Raw genomic sequence first — 25,137 nt, 5'->3', positions numbered from 1 at the left:
ATATTTTAAAATTCAGGACTAATTGTTAATATTGTTATTTTCTTTGTTAAATTTGTTGGTGTGACATTTAAAAAACATCACTTAGTAGTCATGTAATTAAAAATGATGTTGTAATTAACATGAATTTAACAAAAAAAGTAACAATCTTAATAGTTATACTTGAATTATAAAAATTTGAAAAGTAAATGGACTAAATTCCTGAAAATAAAAGTACATAGATTAAATTCTAAATTTTTAAAGAGTACAATGACTTATGACATGTTTTAACCAAATTAAATTCATTTTACAAAAGAATAAAACCTCTAATAATTTAGTTTAGTGATAAGGCATATTGCACTACTAAAAAGAAAATACAAATTTAAACATTGAAAATAATATTATTAAAAAAACAATTACAGAACCCAATATTTTTTTTTAAATCATAACATCTTCATGGTAAGGGTGAAATAATAGACTTGTGTTTCTTATTTTACATAGAATAAAAATAAAAAATCTTATTATTGGACACTCTTCTCATAAATACCTTAATAAGTTTCTTTTTATTTTTATTTTCTTAAGATTGATAAATTATTTATTTAGGATAGTATCAAATTTTATTTTACTAATTAGAAATTATACTTCAAGCCCTGACATTCCTATTCTTGTAATAAAAATATTAGGTCAAATTTTATAGTTCCAGTATTATGTATTTTAGTTAGTGACTCTATGCAATTAAGAACGGATGGTTCAGTTAAAATAGATTTAGGTTATGCTGTCGCAGGGGAATCTTGAGAGACAACCGTGGGGTTGGATTATGGGCCTTTAATCATCAATTGGAAAAATGCTCAATTCTTAAGGCTAAACTATGGGATATCTTGGATGGTCTGATACTTGTGTAAGAGTAGCAAGATAATAAAGTGTTGATTCAAATAGATAGTTTGGAAGCTATTGAAGCTATCTAAGATTAGGTCTCAACGCATTCGAGGTCGATGCTTGTCAAGCGGATCTATCATTTCCTGAAGAATGTAGAGGACTAGGTAATCGAATACATCCCAAAAGAATAAAATATAGAATCTGATAAATTGGCTAAAATAGACTTTAATAAGGAGGATGGGTTGTATTTGTTTACAAACAACCCTTTTGATTTAGGTTAATTGTTTGTAATTTCTTCTAGCAAAAAAAATGCAATTCCATAATAATACTTTAAATTAATTAATGACATAGTTAATTTATGCAAATCACACAGGCTGCAGATGGGGTACTAGAGGTCAACGGCAGAGCCAAGTAGAGGCTAGGGGGCCATGGCCCCCAGAGTTTATTTTTTTTTTTCAATTTAGTTCTTTGTAAATACACTATGACCTTCTAAAAAATATAAGTAGGTCCCCTTAGGTGTAAGATTTTTACAATTTCTCCCTTTGTATATATATTATAGCTCTCCTAAAAATATAAGGAGAACTCTCCTAAAAATATTTTTACATGTCTAATTTTAATTTGACTCCCAAGATTAACCTGAACTAAAATCAATTCAATTGTTGATTTATAGAATTAACCAAAATTTAGTTGATTTATAGAAAATTCAATTCATTTATTTTTATTAAATTAAAAAAAACTATTAATAATTTATCGAAGTTAGATTTTATTTAATGTGCAGGAAAGACATATCAAGATTATAGTAATTAATAGCTCAATCGATATCATTGATGCTACAGCACGAGTTTAATTAAGAATTTAAGGATAATTTAAGGAAGCTTATAAAAATTTAATAAAGGGTGTTGAGCAAAAGTTATAAATTAAAATGAAGATCTTTGTTGCATTAGGAAAAGACATTATATTTTGAAGGAAATAACCCAAGTTAGAATTTTGAAAATAATATAGATTGAGGGACAAATCCAAAAATATTAAATTTTATAAACCATAAAATGAATAATAATGATTCTATAATTTAAAAAAATAAAATAAAATTAAGGCCTCCATCTGCATGCATGAGGAAAGAGATAAAAAGCCGACAAAGAGCATCTTTTGATACATAGGATTTCGTCCCCATTGCAACTCAAGCGAGATAAGCGTCTTCTTGATCAGCGAGAAAATGGTTAGGAAGGTGATTGAAAGTTGAAACTAAGGCTTGCTGTCCTTGTTTTTATTCCTTGAATCTAGCTGTTAGCTACCCTAGCAATCAATCCAACAACACTATATTACCAACGCCTCTCCTGCTGCCTAAAACTGCTCCCTGCACTGCACTGCAATTCAATGCAATGCGATGCCAGTTTGCCCTTTGCCTCGTGCTTTCTCTGTCAGCGCCTCCCACGCGTCTTTTTTCACCAACTCTCACGCCCCCAAACACTCTGGATTATGCGGTCAAACCTTCACTTTCCCACCTGCTTTCCGCTAACATACGAACATTAACATGTTAATTAATGTAGTCATCGTTTTCATAACCCTTCATCAAAATAAAACTTGTTTATATATATATATATTTTATCTACAATGGGTTGAACGTGTTAGAATTGTTCAAACTTCTTACGTTTGAGATAAGAATAGACTCCAGCAATAGGGGGATGGTATATGGTCCTATGTATTTGTTTATATATATACTTATAGCAGATGCCACTTGGATATGCTTGAAGCTTTGATATACATAATGAAAGGGTTGATGAAAAAGAATTCATTGTAGATAAGGACTGTGTAATAAGGGGGGTATTTATGGTGAGTTAAAGTAGACACCATAGTATTATTATATTGAACATTAAGAAAAGAAAGAGAAAGAACGTGGGGTGCTGCTGGAGCAGACAAATTAAGATCAGAGAAGAAGTGGGGACCTTACTCCACCGCCCATAAGGTACCCCTTAAACACAAAGGCTTTGTCAAAAACCAATCCCAATCCCAATCCCCATCTATTCCTTTCTCTTGGTATATCAAACCCTAACCTCTTCCAACCCCAGTTTTATCTCAGGCTCTATATGGTAAATTCAGCTGGTGAAACCCCAAATCAATTCAGCTTATGGGTTCTGGTTTAGGGAATTAAAGGAAGAGATTGTAGAACGAGTGCAAAATTCAAGCGATGGATCCAGTTACATCACATGGTCTTTCACTTCCACCTCCATTTAATTTTAGAGATTTCAATCTTCACCATCACCACCAGCAGCATCAGCATCAGCATCAGCATCAGCATCAACAACAACAAGAACATCAATTTCATCACCAAAATTCTGAAGACGAGCAAAGTGGAAGCAGCAGTGGTTTAAAGAAACGGGATCGAGACGATAACAACAACAACAGTAGCAGCGGTGGAAATAACGAAGGGAAAGACCTTAGTTTACAAGGCACCGGTGAAGGAGAGATCAATAGAAGACCAAGAGGCAGACCTGCTGGTTCCAAGAACAAGCCTAAACCACCAATCATCGTAACCCGAGACAGTGCCAATGCTCTCCGTACTCATGTTATGGAAATAGGTGATGGTTGTGACATTGTTGAAAGCGTTGCAACATTTGCAAGAAGACGCCAACGAGGGGTTTGTATAATGAGTGGAACCGGGACTGTAACAAATGTAACCCTTAGACAACCAGCTTCAGCAGGTGCAGTTGTGTCTTTACATGGTCGATTCGAGATATTATCATTAGCAGGATCATTCTTGCCACCACCAGCGCCGCCTGCAGCTACGGGATTAACCATATATTTGGCTGGTGGACAAGGGCAAGTTGTAGGTGGCAGTGTTGTAGGTACACTTACATGTTCAGGCCCCGTTGTAATCATGGCAGCTTCTTTTAGTAACGCCGCTTATGAGCGGCTCCCATTAGAAGAAGAAGAGCCACAGCTTCCAATGCAAGGGGGTGCAATTGGATCACCAACAGCAGGTGGAGGGCAACTACAGCAACAAGAACAACAAGCATTAGCCGAGTCAAATGTGCCTCTTTTTCACGGATTAGCACCTAATCTTCTCAACCCTATTCAATTACCAAATGAAGCATTTTGGCCTTCTGGTCGTCCTCCATTTTAGCTAACAGTTTCCAGCACTGAATTTGTAGCTAGCTAGGAAATTTGGGTTTTCAAGAAGCAATCATTTTAGGTTTCGTTTTTTTTTTTTTTACTTTAATACTTCTCTTTTCTATTACTGCATTTCATTTTATTATCTTTGAATGGAAAGTTAAAACAGCTTAAATACTTTATTACACATTGAACCAAAGCTGCTATATCAGACATTACATTGTTGTGTTCATTTAAATCTTGATTGTTTATATAGTCGTTAACTAATACAAATGTATGTTTCTTTGAGAAGAGGAGAATTGGGTTGTTTTTAAAAGATATGAGGGAGACATGAAAATATTTGTGGTACTGGTTATACACGTGCACTGCTCTGAACAAAGCTCCTTTTCGAGGTAATACCACGAAATACTTGCATAGAAAAGGCAATGACCATGACAATGTAGGGGCTTTAAATTTAAGTACTCTCTCCCTACCTGTCTATTTTGCTTTTGGATTCAGAGAACTGCGGATTGGGCAGCTGTTTCGAAAGATTCAATTAGCTAAAATCCAGTTCAGATTCTCTGCACTGCAACTCTCTTTGTCTTAGACTCCCCACAGGCCACAGCTGGCTTTTGTTGTCTTAAAAGGCTAAGCTTAGTTAAGACTTATCCACTCTATCATCTACCGGATTCTTTTCATTGAAATGGGTTTTCTATTGTAACTTATATGCCCAAGATTGTTTAATGGTCGAGTTTATTTAATAACGTAGAAATTCTTAAGATGTAGAAAATTTCTTAGGATTTAAGAAAAATAGAAAATAAATCTTACGAGAGTTTGTAATTTTTTTTTTTGTTTTTGATAAAAAACGAAATTCATTAGGCTCCATTTGTTTCACTCAAAATGACTTCTAGAAAATTATTTTTGAAAAATGATTTACTTTTCTGGAAAAACTAATATTTTCTGGTGTTTGGATGAATCTATGTAAAATATTTTCTGTTGTTTAGTAGATTTCTTTAAAATATTTTATAAAAGTTGTTTTCAATTAAACAAACACACATTTGAGATTTTCTTATTTTTCATTGTTTAATTGAATTTATTTTTAATTATAATTTAATATTTTACATTATTTTGCATATATTAAAATATTATGTTAAATTTAGATTCATTACAACGTTATTTTTAATTACATGACTACTAAGTGAATATTTTATTTAAAATGTGACATCAACGAATTGACAAAAAAATTAACGATGTCAACAATTGGACTTGATTTTCAACTTTGAAAAGTAAAGGACTAAATTCTTGAAAATAAAAGAACAAATGCTAAATTACAAATCTGTGAAGTGTACATAGACTTATGACATATTTTAACCTTTTATACTATAAAACATTTATTATTAATATATTTATAATTGTACTAAATATTTATTATTAAAATATTAATATTAAATATTTTCAATAATATGTGAATAATATTATTTAGAATTATTATTTTAAAATTTATTATTAAAATAAAATTGAAATATTAAATAATTTATTAAAATAATAAATTATATTTATTATATTAATAATTTATTATATGACTAAATATAAATAATTAAATATTTATGTTTAATAATATTAAAAATATAATATTTTAAATATTTTAAAAATAAAAATAAAATTTATTATCAATATAATAATATTAAGCTTGATTTAAGTTAATTTTATATAAAATAAAATTATTTATAGATAAGCTTTTTTCGGAAAATGACTTACGCTTTTCAAGAGGGTAAGTCATTTTACAGGAAAAATGACTTATTTTACTTTGACCTACAAGTCATTTTCCGTTGACCAAGCTATTTTCTGTGAAACAAACACAGGAAACTATAGAAAATATTTTTTGTAAAACAAACGGACCCTTAATCTAGAAAACAGTTAAACTGCGCTACAAAAGAACAAAAAATATTGTATAATAACTATACTTTAGGTTATATAAACAATTAACCAATGATGCCCCAAGAAGCATAAAGTGAAGAATTAACATGGTGAGTTCTATTGATTGGTCTTCCTTCTAAATGAGCTCGCACAATCTCTTTAATATGCACCAAAATAGAATCTTCAGTCAAGAAAGATGCACCGAAATTCCTCTTGTTCCTCTATCTCCATATCACATATAAATATGCACTCCAAGCAAGTTTAAGTATAGTAACAAGTAAGACTTTCCTTAAGTTTCAATATCACCTAAGCTAACTCTTGCCTCCAAGTTCCTACAACCCTATGAAACCAAAAAATTCTTTTGGGGGAAGGAGGAAGAATTAAATTGTATATTTTTATTATAGTAAAATAGTACCACATCAGCATTATTCCAACCATCACATTATTAAAATTAGTTAAATCAATGATTATTAACGGATACATCATTACTGCGGTTAAAATTTAAGTTCATCTCTTTTAATTAAACATATTATTTAATATATTTTTCAGTTTGAAGGATTAATTAAATGAAAAAAATTGATATTATTTTCAATTTAAAGAGGGTTTTTTGAATCTTTAAAATTTTCTTTATAACATTACAACTTGGAAATAAAAGATGCTGACATAAGACTTACCACTTTAACAAACTTACCACTTTAGCTATGGCTATATTGGTCTTAAGCCTAAAAAACTAGAGCTTGGCTCTCTTATTATCCGCCTTATCATTGTACTATATATCGGCATTCAAGGCTCGAAAAGTGTTGTGGCTGCCATTGACAAAATTAGAAGATGGTTCTTGTGGGGAGTGTTACTCCAAATTTGGTGTTGTACTACTTGTTAAACAACAATAATTACAACAACTTGTGTGGTATTATCAATCATATGAAATTGGATTGAGAATTTTGGCTTGTATTATCTTTTTATTTATTTATTTTGAATTTTATTTTGAATTTTAGTTAAATAAATGCATGAATTATATCTGTAATGATAATCTAAATTATAGAGAGTCCTTTTACTATTATTATTTGGTATATGATCATCCATGAATAAAAATTATCCTATTACTATTTTGAAGATTTGGAAGATTATCTTGTTAAGTTTAGCTAGAGGCGCAGGATTTATAAGTAAAGACTACGATTTTTCATGAAGAGCACAAATTTGAGAGATCAAATCTACTTTATAGGATATCTTTTGCTTAATGCAATTCTATTGTTATTTTCTTCTTATAAAAAGTGTTTAAAGGCTTGAGTAAGAATGGTTAGTTTGTAGAGTGATAGAGTTCATATTGAATGTTCGAGTGAGGCTACAACAATCAACAATTGAGTAATTAGTTAAGCTTAAATCATTATTTGTACTGTGATTTAGCAATGGATTTATCTCTTGTGAAGGCCCAGTAAACCAATAGACGTAGGTTTACACCAAACTACATAAAAATTTGTTAGTGTTCTTTCCTTTTTTTTTTTGTTTGTCACCATAGCTTGCTTCGACAAGTACACCCAATAAGTTCATACCAGACACACTTTTAGGGAGGACTAGATAATAAGAAAAAAATGAATTTAGTTAATTAGAGGAATGTATGTTTAAGCAAGAAAGATGGAGGTTTGGGCATTACAGACACTGTAGTTAAAACCCTACTTCTACTAGAGAAGTAACGCTGGAGGTATGCTAGTAATAAAAATTCGTTTTGGGATCCAAATGAAAAAAAAGTAATCAACAAAGTATAATTTTCTCTCACATTTGGTAATCCCTATGAACCAACTTTGCGATCCTTTAGCCATTGTCAACAACCTTATGGCAGATTGTTGGCCATCCTCTCATTTTTCCCCTCTCTCTCCCTTCTTTTTTCCCTTTACTCTCTTTTCCCATCTTCCTTCCTATCATCTTCTTTTCCTTTTCTTCTTTTTCGACAAAATAACCTGGTCTCCCCAACTTCCACTCAGCTTTCAACTGTCGAAAAGATGTAGAGACCCTCGACTTTCATGTAGTCTTTCCACGACTTTTATCTAGGACATTACCTTATTTTGCTTGCTGGGAAGCCTTCTCAACCTCGTTTTTGTTCATTTAGGCAAGGATGCTACACAGGGTGGAGCACCGTTGACCTTTAGCCTCGAAGGCTCGTGCATGGTGGTGTTGATCAAGCTGATCTAAATCTCTATGATTTGGATGTTGATGCCTTCTTGAAAACTCGAGATTTACGGCGGTCGGTGGTCCCGACATGCTCTACGATGTAAATGGAAGCCCTTTTGGACCCTTCGGTCTTGAGTTCTCCTTGATAACAGGCTTGTAGGTTGTGAGTACAACAACTTGGGATTGTGGTTCTCGTTTTCTCTCATCATCCCACTGCAGTTTATGACAACAAATGGAAAGTGGTCAAACTAGGGTTTGTCTCCTCTCAAAAACTCGAGATTTATGGCGGTCGATGGCCTCGACATGCTCCACGATGTAAATGGCAAACCTTTTGGACCCTTCGATCTTGACTTCTCCTTGATAACAGGCTTGTAGGTCGTGAGTACAACAACTTGGGATTGTGGTTCTTGTTTTCTCTCATCATCCCATTGCAGCTTACGACAACAAATGGAAAGTAGTCGAACTAGGGTTTGTCTCCTCTCAAGTTGGGCTAGGCTATTTTAGCCATTGTACTTTTTATTTTATTTTCTTAGTGTGGGGTGTGCTGCATATTTTCGATTGAATAGATGGCAACGCCACAATAAGAAACTTCCCAACGTTGCGATGACAGATGGCGTCATGACGATGTGAATGGGGACGTGTTCCCCACATAAGTCGGGTTCTTTCTTCCAGTTAAACTCTGAGGTCAATTAAGAGGTAATTAAAGATGTACTACTATAAGGCTTTTTTTTTTTTTGGTGACAAGATATAGTCGCGAACGAGTTTTGGAGAGAGTTTTCATAGTAACTATAGAGAGAATTTTGAACCTCTTTTGAAAGAATTTTATGAGAGTTAGGGTTTTGTCTTTGATGTTTCGGGTAATGTACATTTAGTAAATTTAGGTTTATTTTCTCCATATTGTACTCTCATTTGTTTACTCATTTAATGGAAAGCCGAAGCTTCCTTTGTTCGTGGTTTTTATCCTCTTCGGAGGAGTTTTTCACGTAAAATTTGTATGTTTATTATTTTCTATTTTTCTCTTTTTTTATTTATATGGGTCAATCCCCAAAAAGTTGGTATTAGAACTTGGTTCAAATTTCGCAATCGACCCGTTTAGGGATGAAAACAATGAATTCTGATATCGAGAAGTTCGATGAAATCATAGATTTCAAATTGTAGCAGTTTCAGATAAAACAGAGTGTTTAAAGTAAGGTTGGCCGCAAAGGGTAATAGTTAAGTGAAGGGATTTATTTCCTCGATGTTTTCTCTTATGTTGTGAAGCACACGCCCGTTTGTGTATCACTAGCCCTGGTTGTATTATACAACCTTGATTTGAAGACTAGTAGTCTTTCGGTTTCTAAGTTTGAGAACGGTTAGAGCTTGGTTGACATTCTGCAAATGTCATGACGACGCGAATGGGGACGTTGTGACGTGGCGACGTGTTCCCCGCATAAATCAGGTTTTTTCTTCTAGTTAAACTCTGTTATCTTTTCCCAGTAGAAATATTTTAGTACGATTAGATATTTAATCTTAGCCTATTTAAAGGAACCATTGTATTCATATTTAGAGAGACTAATTAAGAGGCAATTAAAGATGTAGTACTACATGACTTTTCTTTTCGGGGTAACAAGATATAGTCGTAAATGAGTTTTGGTGAAAATTTTCGTGGCAATTATGGAGAAAATTTTGTTTCCAAGTTAGAACTTTGTTTTCGAAGTTTGGGTTTGTACGTTTAATACATTTAAATTTATTTTCTTTATATTATATTCTGGTTTGTTTGCTTATTTAGTGAAAAGCCAAAGTCTCTTTTTGTCTATGGTGTTTATCATATTCGGAGGAGCTTTTCATGTAAAATTTGTATTTGATTTCTCTACTGTTTCTATTTCTTTCTTCATGCCAGTTGATCCCCAACACTCAGCTTTAGGCCTTTATACTCTTTGAATATGGTTGTACTTTCAAAAAAAAAAAAAATTCATTACGGGGAAGAGCCTTTATTGCAAAGTATGGAAGCGACACCCATGAGTGAAACCGGACAGTAATCCAGTTAAAGTTGCCCGAGAAATTATGCGAGATTGTTTTGTGAAGCATTAGGAGGCATTTGGGGTTGATTTTAACTGGTTTTTGGCTTGCAGGTCTTTTGCATGGCTAACCAAAGAGACAAAGAAGAAATAAGGATGTAGTAAGGATTGGAATAAGTTCCTGGAAAGTCCATTGCCAAAAGAAGAAGTGGTTCAAGAGGATGTTGTGGAAGTAGAAAAATAAGAAATTGAACATCAAGAGGTTAGTGAAGTTAGTGAAATATTTGTTTCTTGTGAAGCAATTGAGGAACAATAAATCCCAATAGCTGATGGAGTTGAAGATGAAATAGAGACTGAATCTGCTTCGGTAAAGGATGAAGCTGAAGTTGAAGAAGAAAGATTGGGAAGAAGCTCAAACAATTATAGAATGTCAAGATCAAGAACAAGAAGTTGAAGAGGACCACCAAGAATCTAAAGAAGAAATTATGTTGCCCCAAGATTCATTTGATCTTGACAAGCTTGAGGTTGAAGAAAATGTATCAAAAACAGAACAAGAAAATGTAACACTGCAACAAGACACTGTTAGAGAATAAACTCCTAATGAATAACTAGCTTGATTTAATTCTAATAAAGAATCAATAATAGAGTGCACATTCTTTTTCATATTGTGTTAGATGGCATATTTAAGCACAATATGACAGGATGAAAATTCCTCAACACTATTAAGAAAAGGTGTGTATGCAGGTGTCACATATTTGGACTTTAACTAAGCAAACTGATTGGTTTTAGCTAAATTGAATTCACTTCAAATTGTCTAAATCAGGTTCATCACTCAAAATTAAGCATCTTTAAAGATTCTCCAAAATTAAAAAGCTATTAAAACAAATCAAGCAATAAAGGAAGAAAACTCAACAAAGCTTTAGAGTAAACCCTCTCAATGTCCAATGATAGAAATGAAGTTATTGAAAGCCTCTATTTATAATTAGGATAAACTACAAAAATAGTCATTTTTGTTTGTCTCAGATTACATTTTAGTCACTTGCGTTATTGTCATTTTATTACGAAATGGTTACTCTACCGTTAAACTCCGTTTACTCCCTAACAACAGTCCTACGTGACAATCTAAATAGATTTTAAATGTCAACTTAAACGGTTACATAAGAGCACAATTAACTAGGTAATGAAACTTAATAGGAGAATAACCACTTTATAACAAAATAATAATATAAATGACTAAAATATAATATTTCAAATATAAGTGACTAAAATGTCATCTAAAACAAACAAAAATAACTATTTTATAATTTACCCTTACAATTAAATCTCTTACATCTAAGTCTCAAATTCAAAACTTGTTCTAAAAATTCGAACTTTATTATTTTTTATCCATACAATTCAAATTAACTTCAGCATCTTTTAAAATATTTAAAAATTAGACTGATATTTGTAAATTAAATAGGCCTATTTAATAATAAAAGATTTAATTTGATTCTGTTCCCAATTTTAACTTTTTAATAATAAAAGATTTAATTTGATTCTGTTCCCAATTTTTAACTTTCTTTTTTCTTAAAAACTCTTTCTTATCCTCCAAATTAAAATCCAAACATCTACCACTTGTTCAAAACCAACAAGAAATTGATTGGCTAAGTGACAAGATCGATCCATCTTGACCAACTTGCACGATCTCTTTCCAGCATGAACAAGCTATGACATTAGGCACAGTTTCCCAGTACGCCAGTTGTGTTCTAACTGCTTCCTGAGACCTTGGCCATCGATTTTGAACCCTATGATTCTAATACCATAATGTCATATGCACATGACAATTGCAGATAAACTAGATGGCATAACATACATTACATCTAATAAACATGGATATAATGAAAGATCAAAGGCAGATACAATCGAAGTAAAAATGAAAACTAAAAACATTCATTGATCCATTTTGCATTCACCCTTAAAACATCCCCCTCCCCCTCCCAAATCATATCCCACAACCCCAACAAAAACACCAGCAACAACATAAATCAGTAAATCACCCCACAATATTTCCATTGACCCTAAATCTAACTGATCTCTCGATAACCCCGAGATAGGAAGTAAGAAAAGGGAAGAAACACATTCATCCAACAAACAACTCCCCCACCTTTCAGAACCTCTCCACCTTATCAGCTTTAACAACGGGATTTGCCTTAGCAATGGCATTACGTCCAACACCCTTGAAATCAAATGAACACTCGTGTTTTTCTGGGTACCGATGCTCCCCACAGAATGTATTCTCGCACCTGCACTTAAACCCAGTTAACCCAACCTTTTTCCTACAAATAAAACACCTGTTCGCAGCCTTTGGTTCCGGTTGTTGATTAACGGCAACAACAGCCGGTTGTTGTTGCTCAATCGATGTAGACGAAGAACCCACATGAGGCTTAAAAGTCTCCACAACGACAGGTTCATGCTTCGTTTTGATACTGAGAGATTTCTCCATAACAGCTTTCGCCTTCGCCGCTTGCTCCTCCCCAACACGGAGGTCCCGGTAACACTTTGAACATAAATTCATATTCGCCGCCGTCCCGAAAAACCCACAACCGTTGGCACAAAGCTTTGGCTCCGATGGTGGAAAGCTTGTTCCTTCATTCTGTTCAGAACCCATGATTTCTTTTTCTAATTCGGCAAGCTTTTTGCTTTTGATTTTTCTACAATCAAAGATGAACAAAATTAAGGATTTTTTTGTTGATGGATTCTTTTAGAAAGGGTCAAAAGCTAAATTATCCCCAAACGCGTATATCAATCAAAATATATAGCTTTTGATTATTTTAATATTTTCCAATTCCTAACATTTATTATATTAACGAATATACCCTCTACCAACATGCTCCTTTATAGCTGTCGATACCGACCTAGTAAGGGCATTGTCGTCATGTTAATAAATTACGTAGCCTAAACGAAAGGGTAATCTCGTCTTTCAAAAACCTAAACGAAGAATCTAGATAAAAATCCTTATTTTATCGCAGCCGTCCATCGGAAAAAAAAATTCAAACCACAACCAATAATTACAATCCAATAATATTAAAAAACTTAAAAAATGCCAAAAAAAAATCAAATTAAAACCCTAAACATACCTTGTTTTTACGCCGGCGACGATCGATGAAGAAAAAGAAACCAGGAAATCGGGTTTGATTAAAAACGAAAAGGAATTTTACGAGAAACGATTTTATAGGGAATTTAATTCCCTGAATTTCGTTTTTTTTGGGGAGGCGGAGAGAAACCGAAAGGATGGGAGAAACAAGGACGAAACTGAAAAAGTGAAACAAATATTAAAAAACCCAACTCTAAACGGAGACTCTCTGGTTTTTTTTTTTTTTTTTTGCTTTATTTGGTGGGGGAGAAGGGAGGTTGGGGTTGGTTTTGTTTCGACGGTACACATGGTTTTATGTACGTGTGGTAAGGGTACATTGTATTTTTATGGGAGTGAGAGAATATGAGCTGTTGGATTTAATCTTTGATGATAAAGATTACTATCGGACGGTAAGTAATGAGGGAACTGATTTTTGGGGAAGGGTGTTTAAGGGATTTTAGAAAGTTGTTAATTTTAATTAATTAATAATAATTAAAGTTGCTTCTGGAAAAAAGGAGGCTATGCTGCTCTCTTTTGCAGTCACTTCATTGACACGTCTCCTTCCGATGCAATTAAGGATGATTAAATAATAGTTAAATTTTGATGTTAATCCTTGTACTTGTATAGAATTTGAGATTTGGTCTCAATATTTTAAAAGTTCAAAATTTTAGTCCACTCATTATTGTCGTTGGTTGTTTTTGCCAAAGTTTGTCAATTATATGTCATTATATTTTTCGATTATGATCACCTAACTATTAATTTTTTCAATTTAGTCACTATATTTTACAAAATTAAATATTTTAGTCAGTTGATGTGGGTCTTTTTTATTGGTCTAGTAACAAAATTAACCCTCTAATATTTATACATTCTATCAATTTGATCCTAAATATAAAAAAATTCAGCAAATTAGCCTTCAATGTTTACAGAATTTTTCATTTTAGTTATAATTCTAAAAATTAATAAATTTGGCCCTTAATATTTGCAAGATCTATCAATTTAGTCCTAACTCTAAAAATTTTAAAAATATCATTTTTAGCTCTTTATAGCTCATGCATAACCCATATGAGATATTGAAATAAGTAAAAGAGCATCATCTTTTAAGTCACTTGCAACAATTTTTTTTACTATAATTTAGCCTTCACACTGGACCAAACCAATTGATTTAAAACTTATCTGAAATAATTGACTGCATTACTACATGAACAACTAACGTTCTTAATGTCTTTATTTTCTTTTGGATCTTTATTTTTGTTTGTGTTTTATCTCAACTTTTTAGAGTTCTTCTGCAAGTGACTTGAAAGAGGATACTTTTTGGTTCCTTATTTTAATATCTCACATGGGCAACTGTATGGTTGGAAAAATACATTGAATCTGACGAGTTATGAGCTAATTTGACCCAATAGGGTTGGGTTTTTTTTATTGGAGTTGGGGGTTGGGGCGTGGTGAGGCTGGTTAATTTTTAAAAATAGTCGGATTGAGTCGGGGACGGGTTTAGAATGAAACTGCCCACCCCACCTTGAGATATTTAAGAAATTACCCTCTATACATATTTAATATCAATTAAATTAAAAGTCCCTAAAATTTATCACGACTAGTCTCATTCTATCGTCACTATACTAGTCTCTTTTCACCCATATAAGGTTATTTCCTCCGTTTTCTATCTTCTTAATTTAATAATTTATTAAAGAAATATTTGTTCATTCTTTTTCTTTTGTGTTGTAATCACTACATGTGTGCAAATATACTGAGAGCACACAACTCCAAAGATAAATCATTAAGCAAATCTAATAAGAAATTGTGTCAAAACCTTTCATTTAAAAATAATTAATTAATCACAATTTTACAAAAATAAAAATAAAAATAAAAATAAAAGCCCGTTGCCATCACTAGTTAGTGATTGGTTATAATACGCTAAAAATAATTTTTTTAAATATATTTTTAAATTTTTAGAGTTAAGAATAAATTGATAGATTTTGTAAATATTTAGGGCCAAATTTATTTAATCTTTTAGAATTAGAAATAAAATGACATATTTTGTGAATATTGAGGGCTAACTTTGTTACAGGACCAATAAAAAACCCACATCAACTAATTGTCATATTTCAATATTTAAAATATAATTTTATATTTAAATTAAATTTTACAAAAAAATATTAATTGCTTAAAAATATTTAAAAATTATATTTTATATATCAAAATATAAATAATAAGCTACAATAAATTATTTTTATATTTATTCTAATTTAAGTTACTAAATTTTATACATCATAAAATTAATGAATTTGAATATCATTCCAAAGTGTTTCTTTAAAGCATCATGTCTAAAAATAATGTTTTTATGTTTTTTGTTGGGTGTGCCCCGCACTTATCAGATGTTTACTTAGGTACTTAGGAAGACGTTCGACAACGTGAATACAAGCGGCGTCGTGACGACGCGACAAAACCCTATACGAATGTGGCGGAGACGTCATGACGAGCATGCATGGGACATCACACAATTTACCCAAGTTATGTAGCCGCATTTTAAAGCTTCAAGTAGAAATTCTTCTCTCAGTTGGACTTTGTTTATTTTAGGGATATTTTAGTATGATTAGAACTCTAATCTAAGCCTATTTAAAGGGCCTATCGTATCCTTGTTTTGACGTGTCAATCAACAAGGGCTTTTTTTTGTGCGACAAGATGTAGTCGTAGATGAGTTTTTGGTGAGAGTTTCATGGTAACTATGGAGAGAATTTTGTTTCTGAGTTAGAACTTTGTTTTTGGGGTTTGGGGGTTTACGTTTAGTACTTTTAGGTTTATTTTTCTCATATTGTACTCTCGTTTGTTTACTCATTTAGTGAAAAGTCGATACCTCCTTTGCTTCTATTTTTTGCCTCTTTGAGGGTTTTCCTCATAAAATATTTGTGTTTGATCTTTTTTACTTTTCTTGTTCGTTGTTTATATAGGTCAATCCCTAACAAATTGGTATAAGAGTTATGGTTCAGCTTTCGTAGATCGACTCATTCAGTGACACAACAACGAATTTGGACATCGAGAAGTTTGACAAGATCTTAAATTTCAATTTCTAGCAGTTACAGAGGTAGCTAATAAGGCCGAGAACAAGGGTGATGATTCATTACTCTCCACATAATTCGGTTGAAGGTGGAGTTGTGTCAGTTGTCGGACATGTGTCTGATTTAGAGAATAATCTAATCCCCTTTTGGTCTTTAGGATACAAATGGTTCGTAGAGTGTTTAAGGCAAGGTTGGTCGCAGAAGGTTATAGTCAAGTGGAAAGAGTTGATGCTTTTTCTCTTATTCAGGTATTTCTGGTCCTTGTTGCATTATACAACTTTGATTTAAAGACTAATAGTCTTTCAATTTCCAAGTTCGAGCGCGGTTTAGACTTGACTGACATTCTTCAAAATTCGAGTTTGGCCCATGACGACGCATGGAAAAGGAGACGTGATAAATACTAATCAAGGTGGAGATTTGTAGGGTGTGCCTCGAATTTATCAGACGTTTTGTAGGTACTTAGGAAGATGTTCCATGATTTACCGAAGAAGAGGTAAAATAAAGGTGATGTCAAGACGTGAAGACAAGCGATATCACGATGAAACCCCAAACGAGTGTAGTAGTGATGTCGTGACTAACATGTATGGGACGTCACGACGTCAGGACAATTTCTCCAAGTTATATAGCCATGTTTTAAGACTTCAAGCAGGACTTCTTCTCCCAGTTGGACTTTGATTATTTTTGGAATATTTTAGTATGATTAGAACTCTAATCTAAGCCTATTTAAAGGGACCATTGTATCTCTATTTTGACGTGCCAATCAACAAGGGTTTTTCTTTTGGGAGCGACAAAATGTAGTCGCGGACGAGTTTTTGGTGAGAGTTTGTTTTTGGGATTACACCTTTAGTACTTTTAGGTTTATTTTCTCTATATTGTACTCTTGTTTGTTTACTCATTTAATGAAAAGGCAATACCTCATTTACCCATAGTTTTTTCCCTCTTCGAGAGTTTTTCACGTACAATATTTGTGTTCGATCTTCTCTACTTTTCTTATTCATTATTTATACGGGTCAATCCCCAATATTTCTATTGCCAATTTAGGATAACAACATTAGATAGTGAAAGCTACAAACATTTTGAAACATATTTAAAAATAACATTATTTACTTCACTTTTCAAAACAATTTCTCAACAATTATTATAGGTAATGGAGAAAAGTATTTATTTTTGGATGTTAATTTTTTGTCTGTTTATGCATTTGTGGTTACTTTCTTAGATTGATGGATACTTTAGACCAACCACTCTTATGGTTTTAAACTAGTCTAATAACATTACCCTTAAAATAGTATTGATTACTTTATAAAAATAATAGGATTTTAATAAATTCACAATTAAATTAAAATTTATGTGATAGGTAATATGATAGGTAATATTAATTTAGTCAAAATTTGCTAATCTTTTTAAAATTAATTAGAATAAATTTTTTATTACTTATCATATTACTACATTAATATTAAAATAGTTTTATTTTTATAATTAAATTTTGAATACATAAAATAAATATTTTATTAAATCAATTTTCACTTTTCAATCTATGGTATTAAAATTTTTATGATTTAAATTATTGAATTGCACCCATTTTAATAATATAAATATAAAACTTGCTTCTATTAAATAGATATACGAACATTCAACCTTTATCTAATTTCACTCCATTAGTAGCTAAAAGATAAATAAAAAAAATTGAATTTCATTATTATTTTCATTCGAATTTCACTCTATTAGTAGCTTAATTGGTATTTGATATTGTTGTTAAGATAGAAGAACGTAAGTTCGAGCACGCTAAAGTACGTTTATCTCTTTTCCTTTTTGTAATAAGAAAATAGATTATTTAACTAACAGATTGCATCAGGAATTGAAAACACAAACATGCTATTCATCTTTATTTGGTGAAGGATCAAAGGGGGAGTTGTATGGAAAATTTGAATGCCAATCAGGAAATGCTTCATCATTCCAACCAACGAGTGAGCGGCATAATTTACTTCCTTTAGAATCTGCTCAAAATCAACTCACATTTAAACGTTAAGGAAAATTTATAAATAATTCTAAATTTTATATAAAAAATAAAACTATTATAATTATCAAAATAATTAATATACTTTAATTATATTCAACAATTTAGATTACACATGTCACATGAAATAACACTGTAATGAATTATTTTTACTAATGAAATTATATAGCTACTATTAAATAATACAACAACAAAATAGTTATATATATTTAATTGTCTAATGATGCATTTTTATTTGGTTGGACTGTTATTCGGTAAGGCCAGCCAATCTATGAAATCCTAATGTTTAAGCCCACATCACAGCATCCAATTTTATATGAACGGCCCTTATATTGTTGGAAATATAAAATTGTAACATCCTTTAATCTTGATATGGAAGTAAAATATTTATCTTGTATGAAAAATAATCGATGTATGGAATAATAAAATTCTAAAGTTCAGTATTACAAATCAAATGGTATCAATTTAGCTAATTAAAGTGCGTTTATATGAGCCGATTGATTCTTAATTTGATTGGCATGGACATTGTTGTCAATACAAGAGAATATGAGTTCGAATGTATATTGAAGCACATTATTTTCCTATTTATAAATTGTATAGAGACTTTGGGTAGTTCTAGGTCTTGTATAAAAAAGAACATATATGATTAGAACTTATAATGAGATTATTAAAAAAAGTACGTTTATTTAATAATTATATCTCGATGATTATTTAATTTTTAAATATAAAGATTAAATCTCTAACTTTTAACCAATTAAATCCTATTTAATTTATATTATCAAATAGTTCTAGTTATAATTATTTTAAGTCTCTCTAAGGAGGATGGGACGAAGAAAGATGGATAGATTAAAGAAAATGACTTACCAAAGTAACAGTGATTCTAGGGCTCGTACGCCTACGAGAAATCTCGTACCTTTATCCCTTTGCATCCTATCATTCCCATCATTGTTGTTTCGAGAATCCATGGGACCATTGTGTGGTTGGCTGGCGTATGCGTCTTTATTGTAAGTAATTTTTGTTTAGGTTATGCTTAATTTTTCATTTTTTGTTTCGTGAGATCCAAACGTGAAGCTCGGCTTTAAAACCCAAACTCGTTATCCTAACCTGCCTTGGCCACCCTACTTGCACCAACCCATGCCCTTGTACCTTGCCATCAGCCTTCCCATAAAGCATCATCGTCACTATCTAGCATTACCCGTCAATTACTGTATCTTCTTTCAATACCCAACATCAAAATATATCTTTGCTAATCCCTCTCCCACAAGCCACACTTTGACCATAAAATAGAGAACAATTTTCTTTTATAAAGGAGGGCACCCCAACAAAATTCCAAGTCAATTTGATGGTAGAGATAATAGATTAGGGAAGTTGAAGGTGCAAGTCTTAAGGTTTAAGCCATGTGAGAGAGCTATTGTTAAGGGTGATTGGAAAAAAAAGAAGTAGACTTCTTTTCTAAGAATTTGGATTAAGTTCAAATCTTAAAGTTGTTACTATTATGGGGGACTTTACCTGAATATCACCTTTAGTCTGGGTAGGACTAAACTCAGACCGTAAATGGATAATAACACATGTGTTTATACCAAAAAAAGAAAGAAAAAGAAATAGGAAAGAGAAAGGAAGGATGTGAAAGATAGAAGGAAGGTAAAAAATATAATTTTAAAAAATAGAAAAAGGAAAGAAAAATACGAGAAGAGATTTAGAATTGGTGATGTATGTGGTTATAGACTTTGCCAAATTTGCACCAATGATTTTGTTGATGGTTGTTGCTTTAATGGTGCGTACGTCTTCTCTTGTATTGATGGTATTCATCTTGTTGATTTAGTTAACTCATATACCAATTTGTAAAACTGTTAAAGTTTTTAAAAATTTTCATTGATGAATGTTTAAAGAAATTGATATTAAATTGTTAGATTTTAAGCTTAGAAGTAGAGGTGTGCATGGGCTGGGCCACCCGGCCCGGCCCGGCCCGGCCCGAATGCCCGCCCGAAATTTGGGAGGGTTTGGGCAAAAATATAGGCTCAAAAAAATGGGTTGAACAAAAAAAATTAGGCCCGTTTAAAAAACGGGTCGGGCCTCGAGTAAGGCATTTTTTGCCCGAGCCCGGCCTAGCCAAGCCAAGCCCGAATTCACTACATGACAAAAAATCTATTTTTTAATATTATTTTCTTATTGTTTTCTCCCTATTTTGCTACTATTTTACTATTATATTGCTACTATTTTGTTGTTATTGTTTGGATATTGTATAAAATTTATTTTATTGTTAATTTTTTTATCATTTTAAACACATTTGTTAATTTTGTTATTATTTTAGAAGCATTTGCTTGTTAAGTTACATCTATTTTAGTGTTATTTAAGTATACATATTTTTAAAATTTATTTTCAATATGTTGAGAAATATTTATTTTGATGTTTTAGTATTTTGATAGTTTATATATATATTAAAATTATATAAAAATAATATAAAGATTAATATGGTGGGCAGTCAGACCTGGTTTTAACATTTTATTGAATTGGGCTTGGGTAAAATTTTAGGCCCATTTTGGCCCGGCCTAGCAAACGGGCCTAAATTTTTAGTTGGGCCTGGCTCGAACCTTTCCTGTCCCAGCCCATGCACACCTCTACTTAGAAATGAAAACTGACTAGTTTGTAAAATAAAAAATGTTAGTTTTGAACATGAAGGCTAAGTGCATAGATTTCGAAACTGATGTGAAATTTCTATAATTATTGATGATAGAGAGTCCTAAAATGATTTATTTGAGATCGATTTTGAAATTGAAGCTCAAATTTAAAAGTTATGGAAAATTTGATTTTAAGGACTAAATTGAATAAATGCAAAATTTAAGGGCATTTGATCCATGCATAAAATAGAATATTATAAACTATTTGGAATTGATAAATTGAATTGAATTATCATATAGATTGGCAATTGAACCAAATCGAGGATAATTGAGAAAAAGGCAAAATTATTGATTAGTCCTTGTAAATTCAACTTGTTTGATGAATTGACCAGGTAAGTTCATATGGTGTGTTTGTGTTTAAATTTTTGTGTATTTAAAATTATGAATATATGCATCTTTAATTGAAATTTGGATTGTTTGTGATTTGATACAAAATGTGAGATTTGTACTAAATTGTAAAGAAATGTATATGAACTTTTATGTTGAAATTGCCCTGGTGAACTTAGTTTAGGTCTTGTAAACACGGATATAGATTGATTATCGATGATTGTTGAGGATTCGAAGATACATGTGACACAAGTTTAGCTCTGACGAGTAACCTGATGTCGTTTTAAAGGTTTTGTAACGACCCAAAATCAGTGGGCACCAGAAAAGTATATTATTGAGCCTTCGACGTAGTGAACCGGGTTTAAAAATAATTTTTAGGAATAATAATGAGTTTAATGGTATGTGTAATTAAAATTTGATTAAGTGAATTTAGTTTAATTTAGAGTAATTAGTAAAAGGATTAAATTGAATAGAGTATAAAAGTTTAATTATAAAGTAGAGAAAAGACAAGGGACTAAATTAGAAAATAAACCATAGGAGTGACAAGTGTAAGGAGATAATTAAATACAAGTGTAATAATGAAAATGAATACAAATGTAAATTAATAAATAATTTACTTAAATTATAAGTAAAAGATATTATTTATTATTATTATTATTATTATTATTATTATTATTATTATTAATGTTAAATAAATTAGAATAAAACACATGTATGGTGATGGTTACAAACATGTGCAACAAAAACATGGAAACAAATGTAAAATATAAGTTGATATTTAAAAGATATTAATTAAAATAATAAAGAAGAAATAGAAAGAAGAAATCGGGGAAAGAAAAGAAGAAAGGAAAAATAGGAATTTGGGATTCCAAGTTAATTGGTAAGTTAATTTTAGTCCTTTTCTTTTAATTTTAATATTTTGGAATCCTAGAGTGAAATACTCTTGGATTTGAGTTGAAATTTTGAAAGTTAATGAATTTTTAGTAGGGTTTATGTTGAACAAATGATGGAATTGGGGTTTATTTGATAGAAATTTTGATTGGAACTAATTAAAGGATTAAATTGTAAACTATGTCATAAGTTTTATGTTATAGGGACTAAATTGATAGAAATTCAAAATTATGAAAATATGATGAAAACTTGATAGTTAAATGTAAGTTTGGTAGGGAATTGAGTAATAAAAGATATGAATTGAATAAGAAAAATATATGAGTTTAGTTAGGATTAAATTAGAATTAAAGTAAAAGTTAAATAAAAATTTCAGCATTTAAATTATGTTATGCTAATAATTGTGGAATTATTTTAATTGTTCGTAGCTAATATCGAGCCTGAAGCATCGACCTAAAAAGGAAAAGAAAAGCTCGTCGAGGATTAAATCCGAAGAGAATTCTGGTTTGTATCATTATAACTCAAGCTTTATAATTAATATGTGTTTAATTTAAAATGTATGTGTGGTAAGTATTTTAAGCTAAGTATTTAATGAACTGATAAAATTTGTGATTGGGTATTAAAATTGAGATTGATACTGAATTGAATTATGGGATACTGAATATTATTTTGAATACTGAATTGAACTGTGAAATTACTGAATATTGTTACGTATACTGCATTGAACTGTAAATTTTTTGAAGAAACGAATTACTGTATTACTGTGAAAATTGATCGAAATAATAAATTATAATTAATATTGAATCGAAATGGAAATTGTATTGAAAATTGATTTGAATACCCTATTAACTAGTCGGGCTAGTCGAATATAGTTGGCATGCCATAGGATAAAGAAGAGTACGGGTTTTGCCGACTTATTGATCAGACACTTATGTGCCGATTACTGTTACTGTTACTATTACCGTTACTGTTACCGATTCGGCACTTTGTGTGTCGAATCTTTATTCTTATTCGATTACCGATTCAGCACTTTGTGTGTTGAATCTTTATTATTATTCTTATTACTACTACATTCTTGATTATTGTTTCGTCATCGTGTACCGTTAAGGCATAATGTGCCATACTGGTGTGTTGGTTGGAATCCCATATCCGCTGAGTCTGAGTCAAATTAATAGGGATAAATGAAATAAATTTACTGATAAAATTAAATTTGAATGATATGGCATATGTGAAAAGTCAGAATTGAAATAAAGAAATAAGTATGTATATATATAATCAAATGATAACATAAAATGGTTCAATTGTTCATCAAGTGATGATAATTGTAATGTAAAAGTATGTGTGTGATTTAATGTATTTAATTATAAATTGAATTATAGTGATACCACTGAGTATATCTATACTCAGCGTACGGTTGTTTCCTTGCGTAGATTGTAGAAGTCAAGTACTGAATCAGCATCCAAAGCCAGACCCGACTTCAGCAAACTTTTGGCGATGTATATTTTCTTTTGGTAATGTGGCATGTGCATAGGATGTGTATAAATGTTATTATGTTTTGAATATAAATGGTTAAAAAAAATGTTAGTATTACAAGTCTAAGAATTACAATGAAAGAAGTTTATCCATTTCAATTTAATTAGTACATTAATAAATTTAAGTTGATATTATATTGATTGAGTTTGATTAGAAGGTATTTAGAATAGAAAATGAGTATGTGAAATGAATTGGTTGAATTGGTTGAATTGGTTATGTTTGAGATGAATACGGTTTTAATTGCACGGGATTTTATGTAAAAATAAGCAGAAATGCTGTCGAAATTTATAAAAAAAAATTCTGGAGCACTTGAACGATGTCCCGTTTCATTTTTAATACATGTTTTAGACTTCGAGAGTTCATTATAGGGACTTAGTTATTAAATTATACTATGAATGTTATTTTATTTGTGAATTATTCGTATGTTGTCTGATATGTCCGGTAATGCCTCGTAACCCTGTTTCGGCAACGGTTTGAGGTTAGAGGGTGTTACAGGTTTAGCCTGGACGGGTAACTTGACATAAGTATTTTAGCTTGGCCACGTAATTTGATGTGTCGTTATAAAGGTTTAGCCCAGACGGATAACTTGACACAAATACATATTTAGCTCGGACGAGCAACATATATGATTAGTACTTGTGTATTCGAGTTCGTTTACTAAATTTCATTAGGTAATATAGATGATATGAAATGAGAAATTGAGATGACATGAAATGTTTTTAATGTTAAATAAATTATAAGTGAACTATTTGAATATGAAGTTTTGGTATATATAGTATGTGATTTATATATTCATGAATGAAATGAGATTGAATAGGTTACTTAATATGTAATATAATGGTATGTTATATGCTTGAAATATAACATGGTTTGATTATGTGTTCTACCTCACCTTGTTATGTTATGTTTTACCATGTCTAGTTGATTATATCGAACTTGTAGCTTGTTGTACCTAATAGATTAATAAGGTAAGTTTTTTTATTTAACACCTATGAATTTACTAAGCATTTGAAATGCTTATTCCGTCGCCTCCTGTTTTCCTTGTAAATTGCTAACTTGTGGAACATGTCGAATGGATCTATGAGAAGCTCACACTATCTTGTTATTGAATCACTAGTCTTTCAAAGCTCTAAAGTTCAATTATGTGACATGTACATAGGTGTTATATATGTTAACTTGGGAATGATAATTTTGGTTTGGACCTTAGCTAATTTTGATTTTGGGAAGACTAATGTTCATATAAATATGTGTATATTTTGGTAATATGATAAGCTATATATATATGACACTTGAATGACAAATTTGGGTATGAAATTGTATGGTAAAATGATGGTATTGAATGGCTAAATGTATAGTTGAATAGGTTGAATTTGTATAAGTTGAATTGATATGATTTGGTGTCAATTTGTGGTATATTGGATTGGTTGATTGGAAAATGGTTAAATGCAATGTTTGGAATGTACTGTGGTATGTTTTTGTGTAGGTAAGGTTGTGTAAATATGCACCAAAATTG

At 31.3% G+C, this 25,137-nt stretch overlaps 2 protein-coding genes across 2 annotated transcripts; one reads left to right on the top strand and one right to left on the bottom strand.

The window, feature by feature from the left end:
• Positions 1 to 2,530: 2,530 nt before the first annotated feature.
• LOC108482195 (AT-hook motif nuclear-localized protein 26-like) lies at positions 2,531 to 4,159 on the top strand. The gene has a single exon (XM_017785313.2). The coding sequence runs from the start codon at positions 3,038 to 3,040 to the stop codon at positions 3,971 to 3,973; it is 936 nt and encodes a 311-aa protein (XP_017640802.1). The 5' UTR covers positions 2,531 to 3,037; the 3' UTR covers positions 3,974 to 4,159.
• A 7,767-nt stretch (positions 4,160 to 11,926) lies between these two features.
• On the bottom strand, positions 11,927 to 13,448 carry LOC108480264 (zinc finger A20 and AN1 domain-containing stress-associated protein 1-like). Its single transcript, XM_017783191.2, has 2 exons — positions 13,136 to 13,448; positions 11,927 to 12,709 (listed from the first exon to the last, which is right to left on the bottom strand). The coding sequence occupies exon 2, from the start codon at positions 12,664 to 12,666 to the stop codon at positions 12,166 to 12,168; it is 501 nt and encodes a 166-aa protein (XP_017638680.1). The 5' UTR covers positions 12,667 to 12,709; positions 13,136 to 13,448; the 3' UTR covers positions 11,927 to 12,165.
• Between the last annotated feature and the right edge of the window lie 11,689 nt (positions 13,449 to 25,137).

The sequence above is a fragment of the Gossypium arboreum genome, chromosome 1 (assembly GCF_025698485.1).
Source record: "Gossypium arboreum isolate Shixiya-1 chromosome 1, ASM2569848v2, whole genome shotgun sequence".
NCBI classification, from domain to species: Eukaryota; Viridiplantae; Streptophyta; class Magnoliopsida; order Malvales; family Malvaceae; genus Gossypium; species Gossypium arboreum.
Note: the sequence above shows the minus strand (reverse complement) of the source record. Positions and strands in the feature narration are given on the sequence as shown.

Excerpts from the sequence above, each read along its gene's own strand:
- LOC108482195 (XM_017785313.2), top strand. The coding sequence starts at position 3,038 with ATGGATCCAGTTACATCACATGGTCTTTCACTTCCACCTCCATTTAAT.
- LOC108480264 (XM_017783191.2), bottom strand. The coding sequence starts at position 12,666 with ATGGGTTCTGAACAGAATGAAGGAACAAGCTTTCCACCATCGGAGCCA.